This window comes from Mytilus edulis, chromosome 8 (assembly GCF_963676685.1).
Source record: "Mytilus edulis chromosome 8, xbMytEdul2.2, whole genome shotgun sequence".
Lineage (NCBI taxonomy): Eukaryota > Metazoa > Mollusca > Bivalvia > Mytilida > Mytilidae > Mytilus > Mytilus edulis.
In genome coordinates this window covers 45,941,431-45,963,552 of record NC_092351.1, presented here as the reverse complement: position 1 = coordinate 45,963,552, position 22,122 = coordinate 45,941,431, and the positions used below count along the sequence as shown (strand labels likewise).

Sequence of the window (22,122 nt, the reverse complement as noted above, 5' to 3'; positions counted from 1 at the left end):
AGTACTTCCATTTTTTTTGGTAGAAACAGTCATTTAAAGACATTTTTATATCTTGATTAAAAAAGGTAATTTTGTGTGTTGAATACTACAAACGCTATATACCCCACTATTTCCTGTATACATAAACCCCAAAAATATTTCATCAACTATTGAATAGCATGTTCATCTTTCAAGAAAAAACAAACTGTACGAAACAGTTTTTTTTTAATCAATACCAAAATACCACGGCGAATATTTTTAAAAATATTTACAGATTAAATCTATTTGCATAGCCTTGTTCTGTATTATGTAATTAATATTTTTAAACATATAGAGAAGCAGTTCACCAACGTGTGAACATGCTTTAAAATTAACATTTACATGATCCTGTTATCGATTGCACTAAACTTAACCTATCAATATAACCCATCGGCATTTATGTTACTTCAGTTATTTAAAAGTGTCGAGACTCTGAAGTTTTAACGTTGATTGTTGATCCCGGTAGTATTACATTTTATGCTGATTGTAAACTGTAAATATAGGTTTAACGATATGAACATTAACAATAAATTAAACATAAAAACACGAACACCAATGACATCAATGCTTAGAGAAAATTACCCAATATATTTTCGACACATGATTCAACGGTTTTATCTGATCACGTATATATACCGAGTTTTTAACAAGATAGAGTTACAAATTGAATTCTAAGATATTAAAAATGAAAAAGGTTTTTATATTTGGTTTATTGTGTTTTGCAATTGGAAACATAGAAGGAGTGCCGTTGTCTGATTTTTATCCTTTTGGGATTGAAACCAGTGATAGAAGGGCTCCAACAAACGATGATGGATCAACGGCACCAATACCGGTCAGCAGTCTGTTTCCGTTATTTAATCACCAACACGACTCTTTAATTGTAAGTTAAGATGCTAATATTTTTCATTCAACTAATAATATTAATCATAAGATGCTAATTTCCATTTCAACAAACACGCTTATACCACTGTGCTTTGCTATTTGTAAATAAAACATGTGAACATAGCATTATCTAAGATTTATGCAATATTTATTTGATTTGAGCATAATAGTTAAACGCTTATATTTATATTAAGATCAATGTCTAAATGTTTTCAAAAGTATCCTTTATAACATATTACTGTCCGATTTTTTTACAACACATCTATATAAAAGGTTTCTTTTCAAACAGGTTAACACAAATGGTGTTATTTCCTTTCTCGGAACTATGACAACATACACTCCAAGTCCTTTTCCACTAGCCAGCAAGCGCAGATTGATAGCACCGTACTGGGCTGATATAAATACACGGAATGGTGGTATCGTATGGTATCGCGAGACTACAAACATTACCTTGTTACAAAAAGCGTCGGACGAAATAAAAGCAATTTTTGCAGATCACTATAATTTTCGCGCAGCGTGGATGTTTATCGCAACATGGGACAATGTAGCATTTTTTGGGGCTAATTACATTGGCAAGCAAAAGGTACAATATTATTTATATATAAATAAGATAGCACTATGAAAATTAATGTTCTTTCGTTTCATTTCATAGACTCAATATGCAATTAACACAGCAAAGGGGCAGCATGTCTAATTAAAACTTCCATTTTTATGTAGCAACCTTCCAGCTTCGCTTGTTTATGGATTATATTACTCCCAATTGATACGATATTCCCGGGAGTATTTTAATGAGTTCCTTAAAAAGAGGGTTCCTGCTCATTAGGAATCTAATAAACCATGCGTTCCAAATGATGAAGTTGAAATCATACCTGCGTAAATTTTACGGACCCCATCACAAGTTGGTTTACTGTTATGCAATATCTGTTTCACAGATGATAATGAATATCTTCATAATGTCACAACTACAATGCCATTTCACCTTTCACGAATGTGACCTACCGAACTAGACTGATATCTGGGTTTGTACTAACAAGAGCAACACGATGAATGCCTCGTGTGGAGCAAAATCTTCTTACCCTTTTAGAGCAACTGCGATTATCCACATATTTTGATGGGTTCGAGTTGCTAGGTCTTAAGTTGTCTATGCTGTGTTTTGTGTACCATTGTTTGTCTGTTTGTCTTTTTCTTTTTTTTCCAGTGGCATTGTCAGTTTATTTTCGACTATGAGTTTTATTGTTCTCTGGTATCATTTGCCTCTCTCTTAAAAACAAGTAACTATCTAACTTAACAGCATTTAATTTAAATTGTAAATGTTTTTATTACCAAAAATCAGATATCTTAGATACTGTACATTTGCAAGTTTTAAATTTGTTATCCTTTCTTTTAAAAAGGTATTTACAAAAGAACCGAACTCCAACTAGAAGATGAATTCAAAAAGGTTAAAGTCAATAAAAGCTAACAATATCAAACACTCGACTATATTTCAAAACCAGACGAATCAAATTATATTGTGTGTACATTACAAATGCATGCTTGTTATGTGGTGTTACTAAGGAATATGTCTTAAGCACTAACGAAAAATTCCATGATATCATTTAAAATTTTAGAGATGTACATTTCAAAGTGTTTTGGTTACAAATGGTAGACATTCTTTCACTATATTTCTGTATAACAAGATTGAATGGACAACAGGTAGTGCAAGTGGAGGTAGCAGTTCAACCGGATTAGGGGGAACTCCGGCGCAGGTAAGAATATCTTTCATATATATTATTAACAGGTGTTGTTAAATTCAAAAATATTCCATTCATGTAGCTCAAACTTGTTTTGAGTTTTTGCGTCATACTCAGTTTATAAATTAAATAATTCACTGGCAGCTAAATAAAGGCAACAGTAGTATACCGCGGTTCAAAATTCATAAATCGATAGAAAAAAAAACAAATTCGGGTTACAAACTAAAACTGAGAGAAACGCATTAAATATAAGAGGGGAACAACGTCACAACATTCAAATGTAACACACACAAAGAAACGAACTCTGCATTAAACAAAATATGATGAGAATAACAAATATCACATCAAAACTTAGGTTCGTGTTGTTTATTCTTTAGTTTTCTATGTTGTGTCATGTGTACTATTGTTTTTCTGTTTGTCTTTTTCATTTTTAGCCATGGCGTTGTCAGTTTGTTTTAGATTTATGAGTTTGACTGTTCCTTTGGTATCTTTCGTCCCTCTTTTTTTAATACATGAATTTTGGATAGAAAAGTACCGTGACACGTTTTATAGCAATTCGAATTCACACTCAAATATAAGAGGAAACAAACGACACAACAGAAACACAACGTTAAAATGTAACACACACAGAAACGAACTATAATATAACAATGGCCATTTTCCTGACTTGGTACAGGGCATTAAACCTCACCATGCACAGTATTAAAAATAGATATAAAGAAATATTTCAGTAGTATATAACCAATGTATTGTGAAAAATTATTTCTTTCAGGTTGGATTTGACGCAGGTGATGGCTTTAACTTTTATGCTATAGAAGCTTCGAGAACAGCGAGTGTAATTAATGTGACTAGTATGTCAAACATAGACCAGCCAGGAAAATTTATTTTTCGTGTTGACACTACACAAATTACAAATGGTGGTTGTAATGTAGAAGGTAAGACCTTAAATTAAAAAAAATATTAAGAGATAAACAGCGCATGTACAAGGCGCACAACAGAGTTAATTCGATTAAATATATTTTTTTTTAACGAAAGATAAATATTGAGAAATAAATAGATATCATTATAAGTTAACTTTCTGTTATCTTGTATGTCACTAGGACGCCACAAACAATTTAAATGAAGATATGGGCTTATATCTAAAATTTAATGATTTTTTTTCTTTCGGGATCTCGGCATGCTGTTTTTTATTAATTGCAATACATCCTGTTCATTAAAGCGCACGTAGGACTAGGACATGTCAAAATTGTTTTATGTTATATTTTTTTTCCTATTTTCGAATTGTTTGGCTAAAAAATTGTAAAATCATATAACTCTAACATTCCAAGACCACATCTTAAACCTAATCTCCAACTAACAATTACTAGAGCCATCTCTTACAATTGAATTTTCTTATGTAAGCAAAAGTAATCAATTTATAATCTATGAACTATTTATACTTATGAAGGAACATTGACAATCACGCCAAGAGAAGCTACTATGTTTGGTGGAACACAACTCATAATCTCTGGGCCATGTTTCAACAAAACCCTATCAATGACATTAGTGATGTCAAATGGAGAGGAATTACCTTGTCGAAAGTATAATGAGTTCAGTGTGTCTTGCATTTCACCTCAAGTTTACAGGACTGGAAAAGAAATGGTTTCACTGCATCTTATCCAGGAAAACAATCAGACAATGACGTTTCATGGAGTTTTGACAATCGGTAAGTATCATAATTTTTATAACCACACCCATGTTCAGTTAACAATATATTTAGATTATTGTTGCAACTCTTATATTTAACATGATCAAACATGACATTTTTTTATCTGATATGAAAAAAATTCAAATCATACCAAAACAAATGATAAAAACTCAAAGGTCGGAAAAAAGTGCTTAAAAGAGAAATACATAGCCCCCCCCCCCCCAAATAAAAAAGACGAATTAAATATCATACAGATAGAAACTTTCGTCTGAAAAATTCGACCCTTTCTATTTCGAAGAGAAATTTGGATTAACTTAAGTGTTTCGGAAAAGCACTTGGAGTTTCTGCTCTATGAATCGAAACACCTAATGATAAATTGCATTTTGTTACGGAAAATGTATTAAACCTGAACGTATTTGTGCTCATGTGTGATTGGATCCGTTTGTTTTTTTAAAGCTCGGGATACGAAACGCTGACCCTGAACTATCGTATAAACTAAGAGTTATCTACTACATATGCATCTTTTTTTATTGCTATATAAAAAACAAAACAAAAAAACTTTGTCAATTGGACATTCTTTGATACTATATATGCCCTTGAATTTTTACTAGATAACATTTTTGTTCGCTTTGGGAATTCCGTATATCGTCAGATTATCGGAATTCCAATGGGGACTAACTGTGCACCACTTATTACGGACCTGTTTTTGTATTGCTATGAGTTACAATTTATGACAAAAATAAGCAAAGACCCATCGAAACAACATCTGATAAACAAATTTAATAATACTTTTAGATATTTGGATGATATGTTGGCTCTCAAAAATGACGACTTCAGTATGTATATTAAATAAATTTATCCTGCTGAACTTACTTTAAATAAAGCTAATACTAACAATGACCACTGTTCTTTCCTCGATCTTGATATCTATATCACTAACAGAAAGCTGAATACTAAAATTTATGATAAAAGAGATGATTTTTCATTTCCTATCGTTAATAATCCATTTTTAGATGGTGACGTTCCCTTGTCACCATCTTACGGTGTTAATATATCTCAACTTGTACGATTCGCTCGTGTATGTAACAATGTTTTAGATTTTAACGAGAGAAATTTATGTATTACTGAAAAATTATTACACCAGGGTTTTCGATATCACAAACTAGTCAAAACATTTACTAAATTTTATCATCGGTATAAAGACATCATTCGTAAATATAGCTCAACATGCAGACTTCTTAAACGTTCAGGTATTTCACATCCATTTCTTTATGGAAATATTCTTTATAAAGCACAAAGGTGTCAGTATTCACCTTCAAAACTAACAAAACCTTTAAATAGACTTATTAAGAAGGGATATATTTACGATACTGTTGTCGGTTCATTAAAGATTGCATCTTTTGGCGTTAATATTGATTCAATTATAGGGTCTTTGCATCGGACCTAAACACATTCATTTAAAAACCAGTTGTTGTTATGACACGGGTTATGTTCTTCTCATATATGTTATGATGGTATGATACTAAACCCCTAACGGGAAGGATTGTGCCTGATGTTCATATGATGAAATCATAATCTTTCAGTCAGTTTAATTGAAGTCTGGAGCTGGCATGTCAGTTAACTGCTAGAAGTCTGTTGTTATTTATGTATTATTGTCATTTTGTTTATTTTCTTTGGTTACATCTTCTGACATCAGACTCGCCGTCGGACTTCTCTTGGACTGAATTTTAATGTGCGTATTGTTATGCGTTTACTTTTCTACATTGGCTAGAGGTATAGGGGGAGGATTGAGATCTCACAAACATTTTTAACCCCGCCGCATTTTTGCGCCTGTCCCAAGTCAGGAGCCTCTGGCCTTTGTTAGTCTTGTATTATTTTAATTTTAGTTTCCTGTGTACAATTTGGAAATTAGTATGGCGTTCATTATCACTGAACTAGTATATATTTGTTTAGGGGCCAGCTAAAGGACGCCTCCGGGTGCGGGAATTTCTCGCTACATTGAAGACCTGTTGGTGACCTTCTGCTGTTGTTTTTTCTATGGTCGGGTTGTTGTCTCTTTGGCACATTCCCCATTTTCATTCTCAATTGTATGTAAACTTCAAATTTTGGATTTTTTGTTTTATTGTAAACTATATTTGTTAATAGATACGCAATGTCAACTTATAGATTTATGTCACAGCTATGAAGCACATGTAACTGTAAATTTAACATCGTATATTTGAAGCTCAAGGGCATACACTCAGCTGCATATTAAGTAAAAGAGATATGACAACCGTTTTTAATGTTTCAAAACTTCCTTTAAAAATTATGTCTCGAACGAAATAGGAAAATTTAAGTTATTTGTTAACGACATACTGACTGTTACAAAAATATGCCAAACAGAGATGTTGTCATAAAACAATATCAATTGGAATTAACACCGTTAACATTAAGTGTTTTTGAGTGGTGAACTGGTTCTAACGTCACCAGGAATTTCAAACATGAACCTTTCAAACTAATTGATGTATGAATACATAAATATAACAGTGGTTATAATGCCTTAAGGAATGGCCAAATATGTCTAGACTACAACTTTGCCATAGTAAATTTAATTTGACACGTTTGAATCATTAAAACTTCTTTATTCGTCAACGGGGTTTTTTTTTTGTGCAAACTCTGCTAGTCATGTCAGTACCGAAGTATTGTCTACTGAGGTAATGATTTCAAACATTTCATCATTTTTTTTCCTGGGAATTTGAATCATTTTATTACATACAAAACAATGTGTATTGAAGTGAAGTTAGAAAAAAAAATCAAAGTCATAGAAATTGACAAACTGTTTACATGAAAGCACACTTCACCATTGTTAAAAACAGTAAGTCACTGAATTTGAATATGCTCTTTTATATAATTTCAAAAGTGAATCATGCATTGACTAGACATGTACTATCGCGTGGTCAGTTATTATGGAAGCACGGAACCATGGTTAGCATTATGTAGAAGCAATCCGATATAAAGTTTCCGGTGGATGCCAATATAAGTCTGGATCTTTACTATCCGCAGGTTCGTAGAAATATATATTTTATTATATTGCTTTAACTTTATTTAATGTTCCCGTAAACAAATTCAACGAAAGAAAATCAGTTTGCATAATTAATCAAATACACAATTTCAGAAAAAAAAGTTTATTTTACAATGTAGTTGGGTTGTCGGGAGTCGATATCAATACAATAATAGGAACAGTATTTGATATTAGAAAATAAACTTGTATGTTATATTTATGCTTCGTATATTATAGAACACGAATTCAAAAATAGAACTGAGACACCATTCGTCGATTTCGTTAATGGACACTGGGGATCTGGCAATTGGGATGTACAACTTCAAACTTAACTTCAGTAAAGAGGCAGGAATAGTCAAATTATCAACTAACAACATGAACAGGTAAACATAATTAGGCCAATTTTTTGGCATTTTTGATCAAATGCATGTTGTTTTCTTTTCTTTGACATAAAAAAAATCAATTTGTTATACATTTCTGAGATAACATTGACATTTCATCCCAGTTCCTAACCCGTATTTGTTTCAAATTGTATATTGTATATATATTCTGAAAGGAAATAGACTCTTCGAAAATGTTCTTTACCATAACATGTTAATAAAATATGTTGGATATTTGTTTTATAGGAAATTCTTGTGAACATGGAAATGTGTTTATTGTGGACTTTATTTTGATATCTTATGATCTTATTGACAAATAAAGGTACATACAAAGGTTTAAGGTGCATGGTCATCCTCGTCATTAATATAAGCATCATCCTTATTTTAGATCGTTGTTTATATTACATTATCGTATTAGAGTTTTGAAGATTTTTTTTTAAATCCAAAAGGACTCGTCGGATGTATGTATACCAAGGGTAGGTACATGTTGTTTACAAAGTTTGAATGAGTTTAATAAAACACTTTTTAATTCTGTTTTAGTCCGTACTATTGGTCTGATATGTTTACGGTGCATGTGGGCGTTGAAGAAAGTCAGGCATTGTGTTACAAAATGTTAGATGATGATGGTCAACTACCTGCAATAACAACAGATGATGTACAACCGTGTCCTTGTACTTTAGAGGTTGCAAGTTTAGATACAACTCGATTTAGCATAGACCCTCTCTGCCATAAACAAGAAGGATCTCGATACGAATGTTCAAACCAACAATTTGCTCGAGTTTGTTTCAAACAAAATGTAGCCTCGTAAGTCTGATAACTGAATATGTCATGAAAAATAATGTATTTTAATAAGAACATATGCTTCCTACATTTAACAACATTTACAATGATAATGAAATAGTAACAGTTTTCATAACTAGAGGCTCTTAAGAGCCTGTGTTGCTCACCTTGGTCTATGTGCATATTAAACAAAGGACATAGATGGATTCATGACAAAATTGTGTTTTGGTGATGTGTTTGTAGATCTTATTTTACTGAACATTCTTGCTATTTACAATTTTCTCTATCTATAATAAACTTGGCCCATTAGTTACAGAGGATAATATTTTGTAAACATTTACAAAAAATTACCAAATTAATGAAAATTGTTAAAAATTGACTATCAAGGGCTATAACTCCTTAAGAGGTCAACTGACCATTTTGGTCATGTGACTTATTTGTAGATCTTCCTTTGCTGAACATTATTGCTGTTTAAAGTTTATCTCTATCTATAATAGTATTCAAGATAATAACTAAAACCGGCAAAATTTCTTTAAAAATTACCAATTGGCGGCAGCAACCCAACAACCAGTTGTCTAATTCATCTGAAAAGTTCATGACAGATAGATATTGACTTGATAAACTTGATCCAAATCCTTGGATTTCAGAGTTATAAGCCGAAATCTACATTTTCCTCCTATTTTCTATTTTTAGCCATGGCGGCGATCTTGGTTAGTTGGCTGGGTCACCGCACACATTTTTAAAACTAAATACCCCAATAAAGATTGTGGCTAAGTTGAATTAAATTTGGCCCGGGTTTTTGATAAAATGAGCAACACGACGGTTGCCACATATAGAGCCGGATCTGCTTACTCTTTAGGAGCACCTGAGATCACCCCTAGTCTTTAGTTTTCTCTGTTTGTCTTGTGTACTATTATTTGTCAGTTTGTCTTTTTTTTTCTTTTTTAGCCATGGCGTTGTCATTTTATTTAAAAAATAGTACTGGTTTAATACAAGTCTCAGTTTATTTAAGGAAAGATGTTTTACATAAAGGTTATGACCAATCAAGAGAAAGAGATATAATATTGGCCTTGCGTAGTTCAAAAAATAATGTTTAAAAAAATGGGAATTAAAAGATTTATAACTAAAACAGTAATTAAAGAAAAAAAAATGAAATAAAAAGAAATAAATATTCGAAGGACTTTACAGCAGTTTACATGATAAATCATAGAGGGAAATAGCATATTCTTAGAGGAATAACTATGGAAATCAAATAGTAAAAAGAAAAATAAAGATTGAGAAATATGTATATGTAATCTAAACAGTATGATATATATGGAAAAATATATTCAACTGTTCTGCACACTAAAATCAACGTTGTACAATGCTTTTAATTCTTCTGAAGGTCAAATCTAGGCATAAACCAATGATTGATTTTTTTTAAAATATCGTTATTTTGATGAGGAAATTAGGTTTCATCATTTGTTTATTTCTTTGCTAAAACAGATCACAGGGGTATGACCATCAATGTTGCTATGACGAAGTAGGCGTTTTAATGAACCCGGATGGATATTACGGAAGTGGCTACGTAAACAGATACCATTTCCATGGAGACGGGAATAAAAATGTTCCATTCCTATCCAACTTTGTCTATGACACGCTATTATACCAACACTGTTGTATTTATACATCTGAATACATGGTGGAGGTTAATTCAAATTTTGGCAGCTGTGCTTCTTTTTATACAAGACGGCCACCAAACTCATGTGTGAACTATGTTCCACCAATACCAGGTAATATGATATTTCTTGTAAACATGAAATTAATGTTCTCCTGTAAGGAATTATCATTTAGTTTGTACGCTAAGATGTTGTTGTGAAAAGTTAAATAAAAGTTTCCTCTCCAATGGTATCATCAGCTGCGTATTCAACATTTCTGTGTGTAACATGATTTATCACTGGAATGGTCATAATTATAAAATAACTGTTAAGAAAACTTTAAATGCTTCAAAAATAATTAGTTCAAAATGTTTTGTTTCCAAGAAAAACTACACACATTTAAACAAAACAGAGACACACAAAAATCAAATGTAAGATTCACTTTATATTAACGTTATGTTCTAAATGGAAATTGAAGACTTTGACTTAAATATTTTGTCTTTTTTCCGGACGAAGCTCTTCGTCTTTTTCTTCAGCGAAGAAACATATTAGTCGAAATGCGCAGCTGGTGCAGAAATGGCACCGTTCATGTAATTAGGGATTGTTGTTAGTTGATAATTTGACTATTCCTGCCTCTTTACTGAAGTTAAGTTTGAAGTTGTACATCCCAATTGCCAGATCCCTAGTGTCCATTAACGAAATCGACGATTAGTACTAAAATGATACATTTTGGTAATTAGAAATTACTTTTTTTTCTAAAGCGCGAGTAACTGGTGATCCACATTTCGTGACATTTGATGGCCAGGCTTATACATTCAACCCAGTTGGAGAATTTACTGCGCTTTCGAATGGTAACTTGTCATTACAGCTACGAATGGAACAGATTGGAACTTTTCCAGGTATCATTAATTATCAATTACAGGTATTGTTAAAGGGTTGAATACCTATCACTAATTTGACACCAAATCCAAACCACGGTCAACATGGTCAATAAGTTAATATTGTTATTCCAGGAACTGGAAAGAAAACACAAACGGTGTATTATTATTTTCATCCCATAACTTTGAACATTGAAACAGCGAGTGAAGTGTGAACATAATCTGAACATCCCGAACTTAAAAGACGTCATTATTTAGATAACAATCGTAAAGTTAACCCTGTATGCCAACATTCCCATGTGAAATTATACAATTGTTTTGTGTAAACATTGAACGACAAAATTTCTTCCTATGTGACGTATAAATTTTCTGACGTCAGACACACGAAGCAATGAATGTGTTTTTGATAATTTGATAGATGCTTTTGTGCTTTTTTGTAAAATTGTTTGTTTTAAGATTGTAACACAGTGATGACTGCTGTACCCATATTTTGACTATTATTTATAATGTCTGTTTTGTTCACGCATCGTTGTAAATATAACGGCATTTGATGAGACTGTTGTAAAAGTGAGAGGTTTAGCACTATAAAACCAGGTTCAATCCACCATTTTTTACATTTGAAAATGCCTGTACCAAGTCAGGAATATGACAGTTGTTGTCCATTCGTTTGATTTAATTTGTCATTTGATTTTGCCATGTGATTAGGCTTTCCGATTGAATTTTCCTCGGAGTTCAGTATTTTTGTGATTTTACTTTTTAAATGCATACACAGATGAAAACAACTTAAGACTGTGTTATACAGTATTTAAAACAACGCTGTTTCATTTATTTTGCTTTAATAGTTCCAAGTACACAAAAATAAATAACGAAAAAAAAACGAATTCCAAGATAAATGTAAAAATGAAGAATTCCATAAAAACTGAGAAACGAAACGTTAGCAAAAAATTAAAAATAAAACAAATTCCGAATTCCGAGGAAAATTTAAAACGGAGAGGTCCTCATCAAATTGCAAAAATCGAAAGCTCAAACACATCAAACACATTAAACCGATTAATAACAACTGTCATATCCCTAAATTGACACAGGTATTTTCTTATGTAGAAAATGGTGGATTGAACCTTGTTTTATAGCTAGCTTAACCTCTTTCTAGTACAACAGTCGCCTAAATATTCACTATCTAGAAAACAATGTGTGACCAAAACACACAACATATTTAAGTATCAATGTCAAAAATATGGCATAGTGTAAAAATCTTAATATCAAATCAATAGTCAACCAACAGAGCGAGTGAAATTAACTGGCATATCACAAGTTCTGAAGAATCAATTTATGTTTTATGCCACTACGCATGTAAAACATATTACTGTACTTCTAAAATAAAGAGCATTTAGTGATTCATTGTTATTACATTTTAAGCTAGTTCTGTAACCTCCTTCGTGGTGCGGCCATATCCAGAAGCAGAGATTATCGAAGTTCAGGTTAATCAAATTCGTGGTATAGATGTACGTGTGAATGGAACATTATTGGATTTTGATTTAGCTATTAGCAAGGTCATTTCTGTTGAAGGTAATAATCTAACATGTAAATTTGCAAAACAATTTTTTTCAGTTCAAATTGAGAATATTTTTCTCAAAATCAAATTAGATATTTTCCATTACAAATAATTTCTTATAAAACAGTAATGATGTATGCATTAATGACCCCTTCCCCCCTCAGACTATAATTGTGTTTTTGTGATTATCAAATATTGTTGTCATCCACCCACTAGTCAACATATTTGTGACATGAAAAATCATTATTATGGTAATAACTATACATCATTTGTATATAAAACTTTTAATTCTTCGAAATACAAAGGATTGTCTATATAACATACATTAGTTGCATGAGACAAAACCTTTCTGAATTTTTCCTCCAAAATACTCTTCAACAGTCTACTTCATTGTGCCTTATAATTGTTTTAATTCGGGTATCAACGAGGAATTATTTATAGCCTATTACCTGTGATGACCCTATCATGTCTATGTTATCTCATGGTTGGCAATTTCAGGAGCCACTATTGAAAAGATTTCTGAAAATCCTCCAACAGTAGTTACCAATTTTTACACAGAAGGGCTCTCAATTCAATCTTCCAGTAATCTGAATGTTCTGAATTTGTTGATCCTGACATCTCCTGATAGACAAACCGGTAAGTCCTTGTCATTTATCTATATTTCGCATTTTAAGTTTACAATTAGTTAATGAACTGCAAACAAACATAATAATGATACATGCATACATTTTGGCCTTTACAATAAAAAAAAGTGCAAAATCGTCTGAACCTTGGAAGTAAATTTGCTTGAGGAGACATTGTCGGCAAAATATATGAAAGCATCAGGATCGACGCCGAAAAATATTGCTCTGTAGATTAAACGTTATGAACTAATAGGCATCCAACTAGTATATATTTGTTTAGTGGCCAGCTGAAGGACGCCCCCGGGTGCGGGAATTTCTCGTTACATTGAAGACCTGTTAGTGACCTTCTGCTGTTGTTTTTTCTATGGTTGGGTTGTTGTCTCTTTGATACATTCCCCATTTCCATTCTCAATTTTATCTAGCAATAGAAAGATTATGATGGAAAATCCGTATGTAATTTGTATGTTTAGACTTTAACATATAAAACACTGTATACAGTTATCAAGATGTAACTGTCAATTGTCTCTTTCTTTAAGCAGACAAACACCTGTTTAAACTGTTTATACTGTTCGGGGATATCTACATATCGAAATTTCTCCTATATTTTGCACATCAAATCAATAAAAGCAATTTGTCACGGAAAATGAGTAACTCTTTTGGAGCACTTGGAGGGAATAAAACATATAATCTTTTCCAGTTTTGATAATTTGTCATCTTAACTTTTTAAGAAGCCCATAACTAAATAGTGTGTATATTGACATTGCGATAAGACGTGTCACGGTACTTGTCTATCCCAAATTCATGTATTGGTTTTGATGTTATATTTGTTATTCTCGTGGGATTTTGTCTGATGCTTGGTCCGTTTATGTGTGTGTTAGTTACATTGAAGTGTTGTGTCGTTGTTCTCCTCTTATATTTATGCGTTTCCGTCAGTTTTAGTTTGTTACCCCGATTTTGTTTTTTGTCCATGGATTTATGAGTTTGAACAGCGGTATACTTCTGTTGCCTTTATATATGTTGAAATTTATACGAATATAGTATTCTTTTTTTTTTTTCATTTTGCATTTGTATGTTTTTTAGGCAATCTTACTGGTCTTTTTGGAGATAATGACGGAATTAAAGGCAATGATCTTGTTTCCAACAATAATGATTTGATAAATGCAAATGCATCTGCATCTGATATTCATCACACATTCGGATTATCATGTGAGTGTTCTTTACTTTTCAAATAGCAGCAGCATGATTGCATTTTTCTGAAGAATGTAACTATAATGCATGAGAGGTACCAGAATATATTATATATTGCTTGTGACGACATGAACTGGTATTTATATTATCAACTAAATTTCGAATTTTCAAAAATTACTCGGGATGTTCTACCCCAGGAATTATTAACTTAAAGGTATTTGGCAAATCATTTAAGACTTGCTTGTCCTAAATGCTGCTAAATTCGTAATTTATTTATTTTATCGTATTAACTTTTATTCGAGCGTTACTGGTGAATTTTTTGTAGACGATACGAATGTCTGTCATACAAGATTTTAATCCTGGGTTATATATATTAGAAATTGTTTCGTTGTCGCTCATAGGAAGTAAGTATATTATTAAAGTCACACTATGAATATCAAGCATTATCTTCTGTATTTACAGCTACTCCAAATTTACTGCTGCAAGTTATACATTTCATATTTTCCACAGTTTACTAGTATATAAATGTCTAACTTTTTCATTAATATGTTTAGGGAGAATAAAAGAAAGCGAATCTTTATTTACATACGAAGGAGGAAAGACTTACGCTTCATATCAGAATGAAAACTTCATCCCTAACTTTGAAATTCCCGAGAATATTTCCACAAGTATAACAGATACGTGTGGATCTAATTCTGAATGTATCTACGATTATTTGGCTACAGACAACGAACAATTTTGTCAAATGTCAGCTGATTGGTCAGACAGCTTTAATGTTATTGTAGGCCTCACTGCTCAAGGTAAGCACAAACACATTCACTAAATTATGTACAAGAATATATATTATACGTATTGTCCATGTTGTCCTTTTTCGAAACATGACTTAAAAACAAAATACAATTAATCGCATACAATTGCTTGAAAAAAATTTTTTGATTAGAAGATTACTTCCAAAATACAGCATTATAACCCATGCTGACATTGAAAATTACATTTATGTAGTTCCATTTCTATTAGCAATAGTTTGTCATGCTCTTATCACTTCATACTATGTGTAGGTTAATGAACGTATTTTATTATATACATATATAAACATATAAAGAAGGACTAAATGGGCAAATAATTGAAGAACCGTTGGAACACGTAGTAAAAAAGCTTTCTATTTATATTTACTGTGCATCTTTGTTTGAATATATATGTTTTACTTACCCCTAGTAGCAGACTACGTTGAATGAGATATTATTCTACCACGAGGCAGTGCTGTAGTATTTGCATGATTAGGATTAAAAGTAATATTACTCAAATACAGAACGCCAATGAGATTCAAAATGAAAATTCCCTTATCAAATTGGTAAAATCAAAAGATCAAACACTTCAAACAAGTGGCAAACAACTGTAATATAGCTTACTTGGTACTGGCATTTTCTTGCGAAGATTATTGTGGATTTCACTTGGTTTTAAAGCTAGTTTAGCCTCTTAGATAGTACTTTTCTACTTATTTTTATTGCACACATTGGCTCATTAAACTAATACCCAGATTTCAATTCCCTCCCAACAGTTCAAATTTTATTACAAGTTTCGAAAATTATGTCATACCTGCCTTTTTTCACTTTTTTAAATTTTAGTCGTCATATGTGGATTTCCACCTAATACTAGTAATGGTGCATGGTATGCTAACGGATACACAGAAGGTTCGATTGCATCTTTAAATTGTACTAATGGATATTATCCAGTTGATGTCAACCTTAAATGCTTATCCTCTGGAAACTGGTCAAGTGTCAACATATCTTGCATTCCTTGTAAGTCAAGTCAGTTCATAAATATTTTAGAGATTATTTTTTTTAGAAATTTCAAGTTTCAGACAATTTGCCTCTTTATTAATGTTTATTTCTGCTTAAACTTATATTTTGTCCGTTACAGTCTTACACATGCTGGAAACTAATTTATTTTGGCGGCTTATTTATTTTTCGTTTAATCCTTTTTAGACCACTGCGTGGCCATTTGATTTCCCTTTTTTTCAAATTGAAAAAGGTAAATTACAAAATTTACATTATTTTTTGTGTAAATTTTGTGACCGTAACCCAATGAGCTGATCTTGGGATGAATTAACTAATGAATAACGCCGTCTTAATTGTTTAAAAACAGATAGTATTATTTTTGTTATAAAGGTCTTTTGGTTATATTTCTTAAAATGTAAAATCATATAAGATGATATAAACATGATAAAAGATAAATTAATATTGAAGTTCCGGACTGTGGAGGACCGTCACCAGTTGCAAATGGACTTTGGGTGCCAAACGAAGGATCAAATGGAAAGCGAGCAACTCTTAGATGTAAAGATGGGTTTGACGGAGACGATTTTGAAATTTCTTGTACAGATAATGGAACATGGACAGAATATGAAGGGTCTTGTTTAGCAGGTAAATCATATTGTAATTATTTGTTCTGATGATTTTGGCTATTCTGTTCAAATCACAATAATTTTCCCATTTCTTAACCTTGTTAAAAAATAGTATAAGTCATATATGTTAAGTCTCTAACTATATTGATTTTCTTTACGCGATTTTGATATACCGTTCGAGTCTATAAATACTGCACTAAAACTGGCATCCTGTCACATCCAGTTTTGATTAAAATTCTAGTTGCTGACTATTAAGTTTTCTCTAATATAATGTTACTGATATCGGTATTTTCAATAGAGCTTTTAAACAAAATGAATATAATACTGCACAAGAAATCCACACGTATATTATGGTTAACTCGTTTTTAGTTTATCAGAAAAACAGACTGATAACGTTTAGCTATAGCATGCGTTACTCGACCAGTTATTTCTTTGGTTTCTCTTTATATATAAATAGAAATATATTTCATATTCTCTGAGTATTATTTAATATATGCTATATACGACCTTCCAGTTCATTAAGTAGATATAGGAAGATGTGGTGTGAGTGCCAATGAGACAACTCTCCATCCAAATATCAATTTATAAAAGTAAACCATTATAGGTCAATGTACGGCCTTCAACACGGAGCCTTGGCTCACACCGAAAAACAAGCTATAAAGGGCCCCAAAATTACTAGTGTAAAACCATTCAAACGGGAAAACCAACGGTCTAATATATATATATTAGATATACGACTATAAGATACAGTACAATACAATGCACTATGCTTTATTTAAAACACTCCGAAACAAGTTGTAAATACATACAAAATACAATCGCATACACTTATAGAAATAAATAAAACAACTCAGAAATGAAGTATATATATACAAGTACGTCGGTTGTCAAAAGTGAAGCTTGGACTGCTAACACTTCCCTGCCGGAATACACGAGTTAACTTCTGGTATATGGTTTGACTCATATAATTCAATATTCAGTTGATGAGAAATGTTTTTGTAGAATAATTTTTTTTTTCGTTGTCTTGTCTCTTCTTATTGTTGTTTTATTTTCCTATGGTATCTTTAACTTCTTTCTTGCAGATCTTCTATTACTGATAGGTTCTGCTTGTAATATATGTTGTTGAGTTATAAAAGTTTCTGTATAATCAGCGGGACTTTATGATTAGACAATCATTTCAGGCAAATATCTCCTATGATGCATCACCTTTTCAAGTTCAACTTTTATGCCTCATGATATTTTCTAAATATAAATCCATTTCTTGGATTTATCCCTCTGTTTAGTTGTTATTGCTTCTGTTCATGTTGGTTGATGGACCGAAATATAGTTTGCAAGTCTTAGATTGCTTTATTTGTATTGTTTATAGTATGTTGTTTCAGAGAATATCGAAGAATACCTTTACACTCGGCCATCCACAAGTAATATCAAACGCTGTTTTTGGAGTTCGGTAACATTAATCCTAAAACGGTCTTTTTGAAAGCAAGCAAAAATCATTTTCGACCAAAGAATATCAATCGAAGAATATAGTTCTTATCGTAAATAAGTGATATCATCTATATCATTTTAGGCTGCTGCTACGTTGATGCTTTTTTCATTCGTAAAGGTAAACAATTAGCCTGTCAGGGTAATGATTAGGTCTCAGTACTTAAAATCGAGCTATTATGTATTGGTGGATTCAACATGATAAATAAAGTCGTGTAATAAAAAAGCATTAAATGAGGTGGTTAAATTTGATATATGCCTTTTTATGCTTCTTTGTTACACATTTGTTTTTTTTTTTTTTTTTATAGTGGTTAAGATTATAATACAATATTGACTGCTGTACCCCTTTTTCGACATTTTTACCTATTATGTCTGTTTGTTTTGTGCACGCATCGTTGTCAAAATTATTGAATTGCTTGCAATTTTCATACAAGGATGAGGTTTAGCTAGCTATAAGACCAGGTTCAATACTACATTTTCTACATACGAAAATGCCTGTGCCATGTCAGGAATAATGACAGTTATTGTCCATTCGTTCGATGTGATTGAGCTTTTGATTTTGCCATTTGCCAAGGGACTTTCCGTTTTGAATTTTCCTCAGAGTTCAGTGTTTTTGTGATTCTACTTTTTTCTCTTAGTTTCGCAATTTATTGATGTTAATTATGATATTTATATTTACAGCACAATCATTATCTTCAACGTCTGCTTCAAATTCAAAGATGTCAACTGCGTCTGTTACAATGACATCATCAAATTTTGAGGATACAACAAAAACAAAAACAAGTGACGAAATCGTACAATCAAGCTCTAAGGTATATACATCAATCAGAACAACAAGACCATCATCGACAGCTATGCCTACAACACAAAGATCTTCACAGCAGACCCTATCGTCAAATCAAGCATCAACAAGTGTATCGTCATCGTCTGATTTAAATTCTTAGATGTCAACTCCGTCTGTTACAATGACATCATCAAATTTAGAGGATACAACAAAAACAAAAACTAGTGACGAAATCGTACAATGAAGCTCTAAGGTATATACACCAATCAGAACAACAAGACCATCGTCGACAGCTATGCCTACAACACAAAGACCTTCACAGCAGACACTATCGTCATCTCACTCATCATCAACTCCATCAGCAAAGACTACAAGACCAAGAACGAGTACACCAACAACTGCAGCAAAAACTTCCACTTCTCATAACCAACAGGAAATATCTCAAACTTCAGAATCCTCTCTTTTACAAACATCTTCAAATATACCCCATTCTCAGTTTATATCAGTGAAAACCACATCATCTATTGACATACAATCAACGCAAGACAGTAACGTGGATAACGCGCATACATCTGAGGCAATAGATGGATCCACGACAAGAAAATCATCATCCACGCTAAAATCTTCCGATACAAATGAGTCGACTGGTACCAGTAATTTTACGATTGCAATTTCTGTAACCATTTCAGTTGTCTGTTTAGCAATCGTTGTCGTTGTGGTTGCAGTAGCAATGGTAAAAATATCCAAACAAAGAAAAGGTGGATTAAACCGCTATCAAGTACGGAAATCGTATGAAGAAGACAGATCTTCAACCAATAGTGATCCTTCAAGCTTGTATAACTTTCAAATTAAGCGACCTCTTTTTGGACAAGAATGGTCGCATCAACAGCTTAATCATTCGCATTGAAGATGGTAGACATAAGATAGACATATGGCATATTTACTGAATGTTATATTTTGACGAATCACTTTATGTCTGTTTACTAAAGCAAAAGTAAAATATTGTATATATGTATATATGAAGGGCAGGGCAATCTTTGTTACAATTGGTCATTTAGTTTAATAGTATTCTAAATAAGTTTAGCATTATACAAAAACTTTTTATATAATAAGAATCAGTTTGTAAATTTGTCATGTTTATGTTACTGCGTTTTTAGTTGAGTTAAGTCATTCCAATTGATATTTCATAGTGTGTCTTCCTATTTTGTGATGTTATTTTATTGCTTCAGAAAAGGGAGAAGGTTTGGTCTTTCTGACACTGTGATTAGTTTTTCTACCACGAATACCCCCTTCATCACACATTTTTCTAACAAAAGTACTAAATATGTTAAAGTGTTTGTTCTCAAAGCTTGTCCTGAAAACCAGACGCCGTTATCCATTATCTGCCTTAAAAGCCCCCCCCCCTTTCCCCCTCCAAAAAAAAAGATTTGTTACCTGCACCAGGCAACTCTTTGTCATAAAGGTACATCAACTTCTTGAGCTTTTTTTTTTTTTTAGTCCCATTCCCATGAATTTTAGTTGTTGAAGATTTGCAGACATTACAACTCTTACCTTGTATAATTCGTTGCCACTCATTATATTAATGCCACATTCCTAATTTAGATATATATTAAAATGCTGCTCAGCCTTGAGCTGATAGATTATGGTTCATAGTTTGACTCGTTGTCTTTTTTCACTGCCATAAAGAAATGATCCAAACTTTTATCTAGCTCCTTCACAGTAATTTCCTCCACTTACCGTAATTCGTTGTTGCTTCTCAAGCATTTTGTAAAAATCTCATCCTTATCTTTTAATGATCTCGGGTGGTCTCTTCTGGTACCTTTTTATGTTCTATATCATATTATTGGCAGTAATTCATGTGGTATGATGAGAAGGTTAATTCCATCATTAACTTTGTCGACATATTTATGTAATTTATTCCAGAGTTATAAAAGATGTATGTGATTTAGTAGACAATTATCATATATATATACATACAACGAGCATACCTAACTTTTTAACTTTAGACTGTAAGTTATTGAAAAATGTAATGTTAATACTTGTATTATAAATTATTCTGTATGTATCAATGTATCACACTGCTTGGAGTTTTTTTTTTCAGAAAGAATATTAAACAGAATTACAAAACAATATTATACCACATATCATTATGTTTATAAATATGTACTGAAATATTCATTTATTTTTTTTTTTAAATAAAGGGGTGGGGGATTTACTCAAGCCGTATATGGTTAAGCACTGCAAAAGTAAAATAGCAAACATATGACCTCTTTTAACAACGAACAGATCTACATCATTCGAAGGTGAACGCTTTGCATAAACGCTATGCAAAATAAACACAAAATAAAACTTGCCGACTGGACAATCAAGTACACAGGACTCATCATTGAGTATTATATGGCTATTAAAGCTCTTGTAACTTGTAATATCTGCCATCAACTAATTCATCTACATTTTCGACTAACCGTCTCGAGGAACAACACAAGAACTTGCGTTGACTTTGAATATGCTGACGTCCTAAGTAAAATATAGACTACTAATCTACTTAACATGTATATAAACTAAACATAGATACCAGGACTAAAATTTGTATATACGCCAGACGCGCGTTTCGTCTACAAAAGACTCACCAGTGACGCTCGAATCCTAAAAAGTTAAAAAGGCCAAATAAAGTACGAAGTTGAGGAGCATTGAGGAACAAATTCCTAAAAGTGTTGTCAAATACAGCTACGGTAATCTATGCCTGAGGTAGAAAAGCCTTAGTATTTCAAAAATTCTAAATTTTGTAAATAACGGTTGTCTGTAATTTCTTATATATATATCCGCTTCAATATTTAAACTTTGGTGGATAGTTGTCTCATTGGCAATTATATATAGCATCTCCTTATTTTGATATTGTTAAATTAAATCTATCATCAAAAATGAAATTGTAATGTTTACGCTTCAAAGGACGACTACAATGGGAAATACATGTACCCATATTAGTGTATACCATTTAACTTTAATCAGGCATTTACTACCAAATTAAGGTTCCCCAATTTGAATAAAATTTTCAAATTT

General features: G+C 32.1%; 2 protein-coding genes across 2 annotated transcripts; both read left to right on the top strand.

Annotated features, from left to right (window-relative positions):
• The first annotated feature begins 703 nt into the window (after positions 1–703).
• Positions 704–19,262, top strand: LOC139484127 (protein mesh-like). Its single transcript, XM_071267854.1, has 17 exons — positions 704–898; positions 1,190–1,483; positions 2,508–2,645; positions 3,403–3,565; positions 4,078–4,335; positions 6,463–6,515; positions 7,595–7,740; positions 8,278–8,541; positions 10,003–10,289; positions 10,916–11,053; positions 12,449–12,598; positions 13,083–13,220; positions 14,288–14,413; positions 14,950–15,201; positions 16,015–16,194; positions 16,642–16,815; positions 18,960–19,262. The coding sequence occupies exons 1-17, from the start codon at positions 704–706 to the stop codon at positions 19,220–19,222; spliced, it is 3,219 nt and encodes a 1,072-aa protein (XP_071123955.1). The 3' UTR covers positions 19,223–19,262.
• A 95-nt stretch (positions 19,263–19,357) lies between these two features.
• On the top strand, positions 19,358–19,969 carry LOC139484124 (uncharacterized). The gene has a single exon (XM_071267852.1). It carries the CDS (start codon positions 19,358–19,360, stop codon positions 19,967–19,969), a length of 612 nt encoding a protein of 203 aa, XP_071123953.1.
• The last annotated feature ends 2,153 nt before the right edge of the window (positions 19,970–22,122 follow it).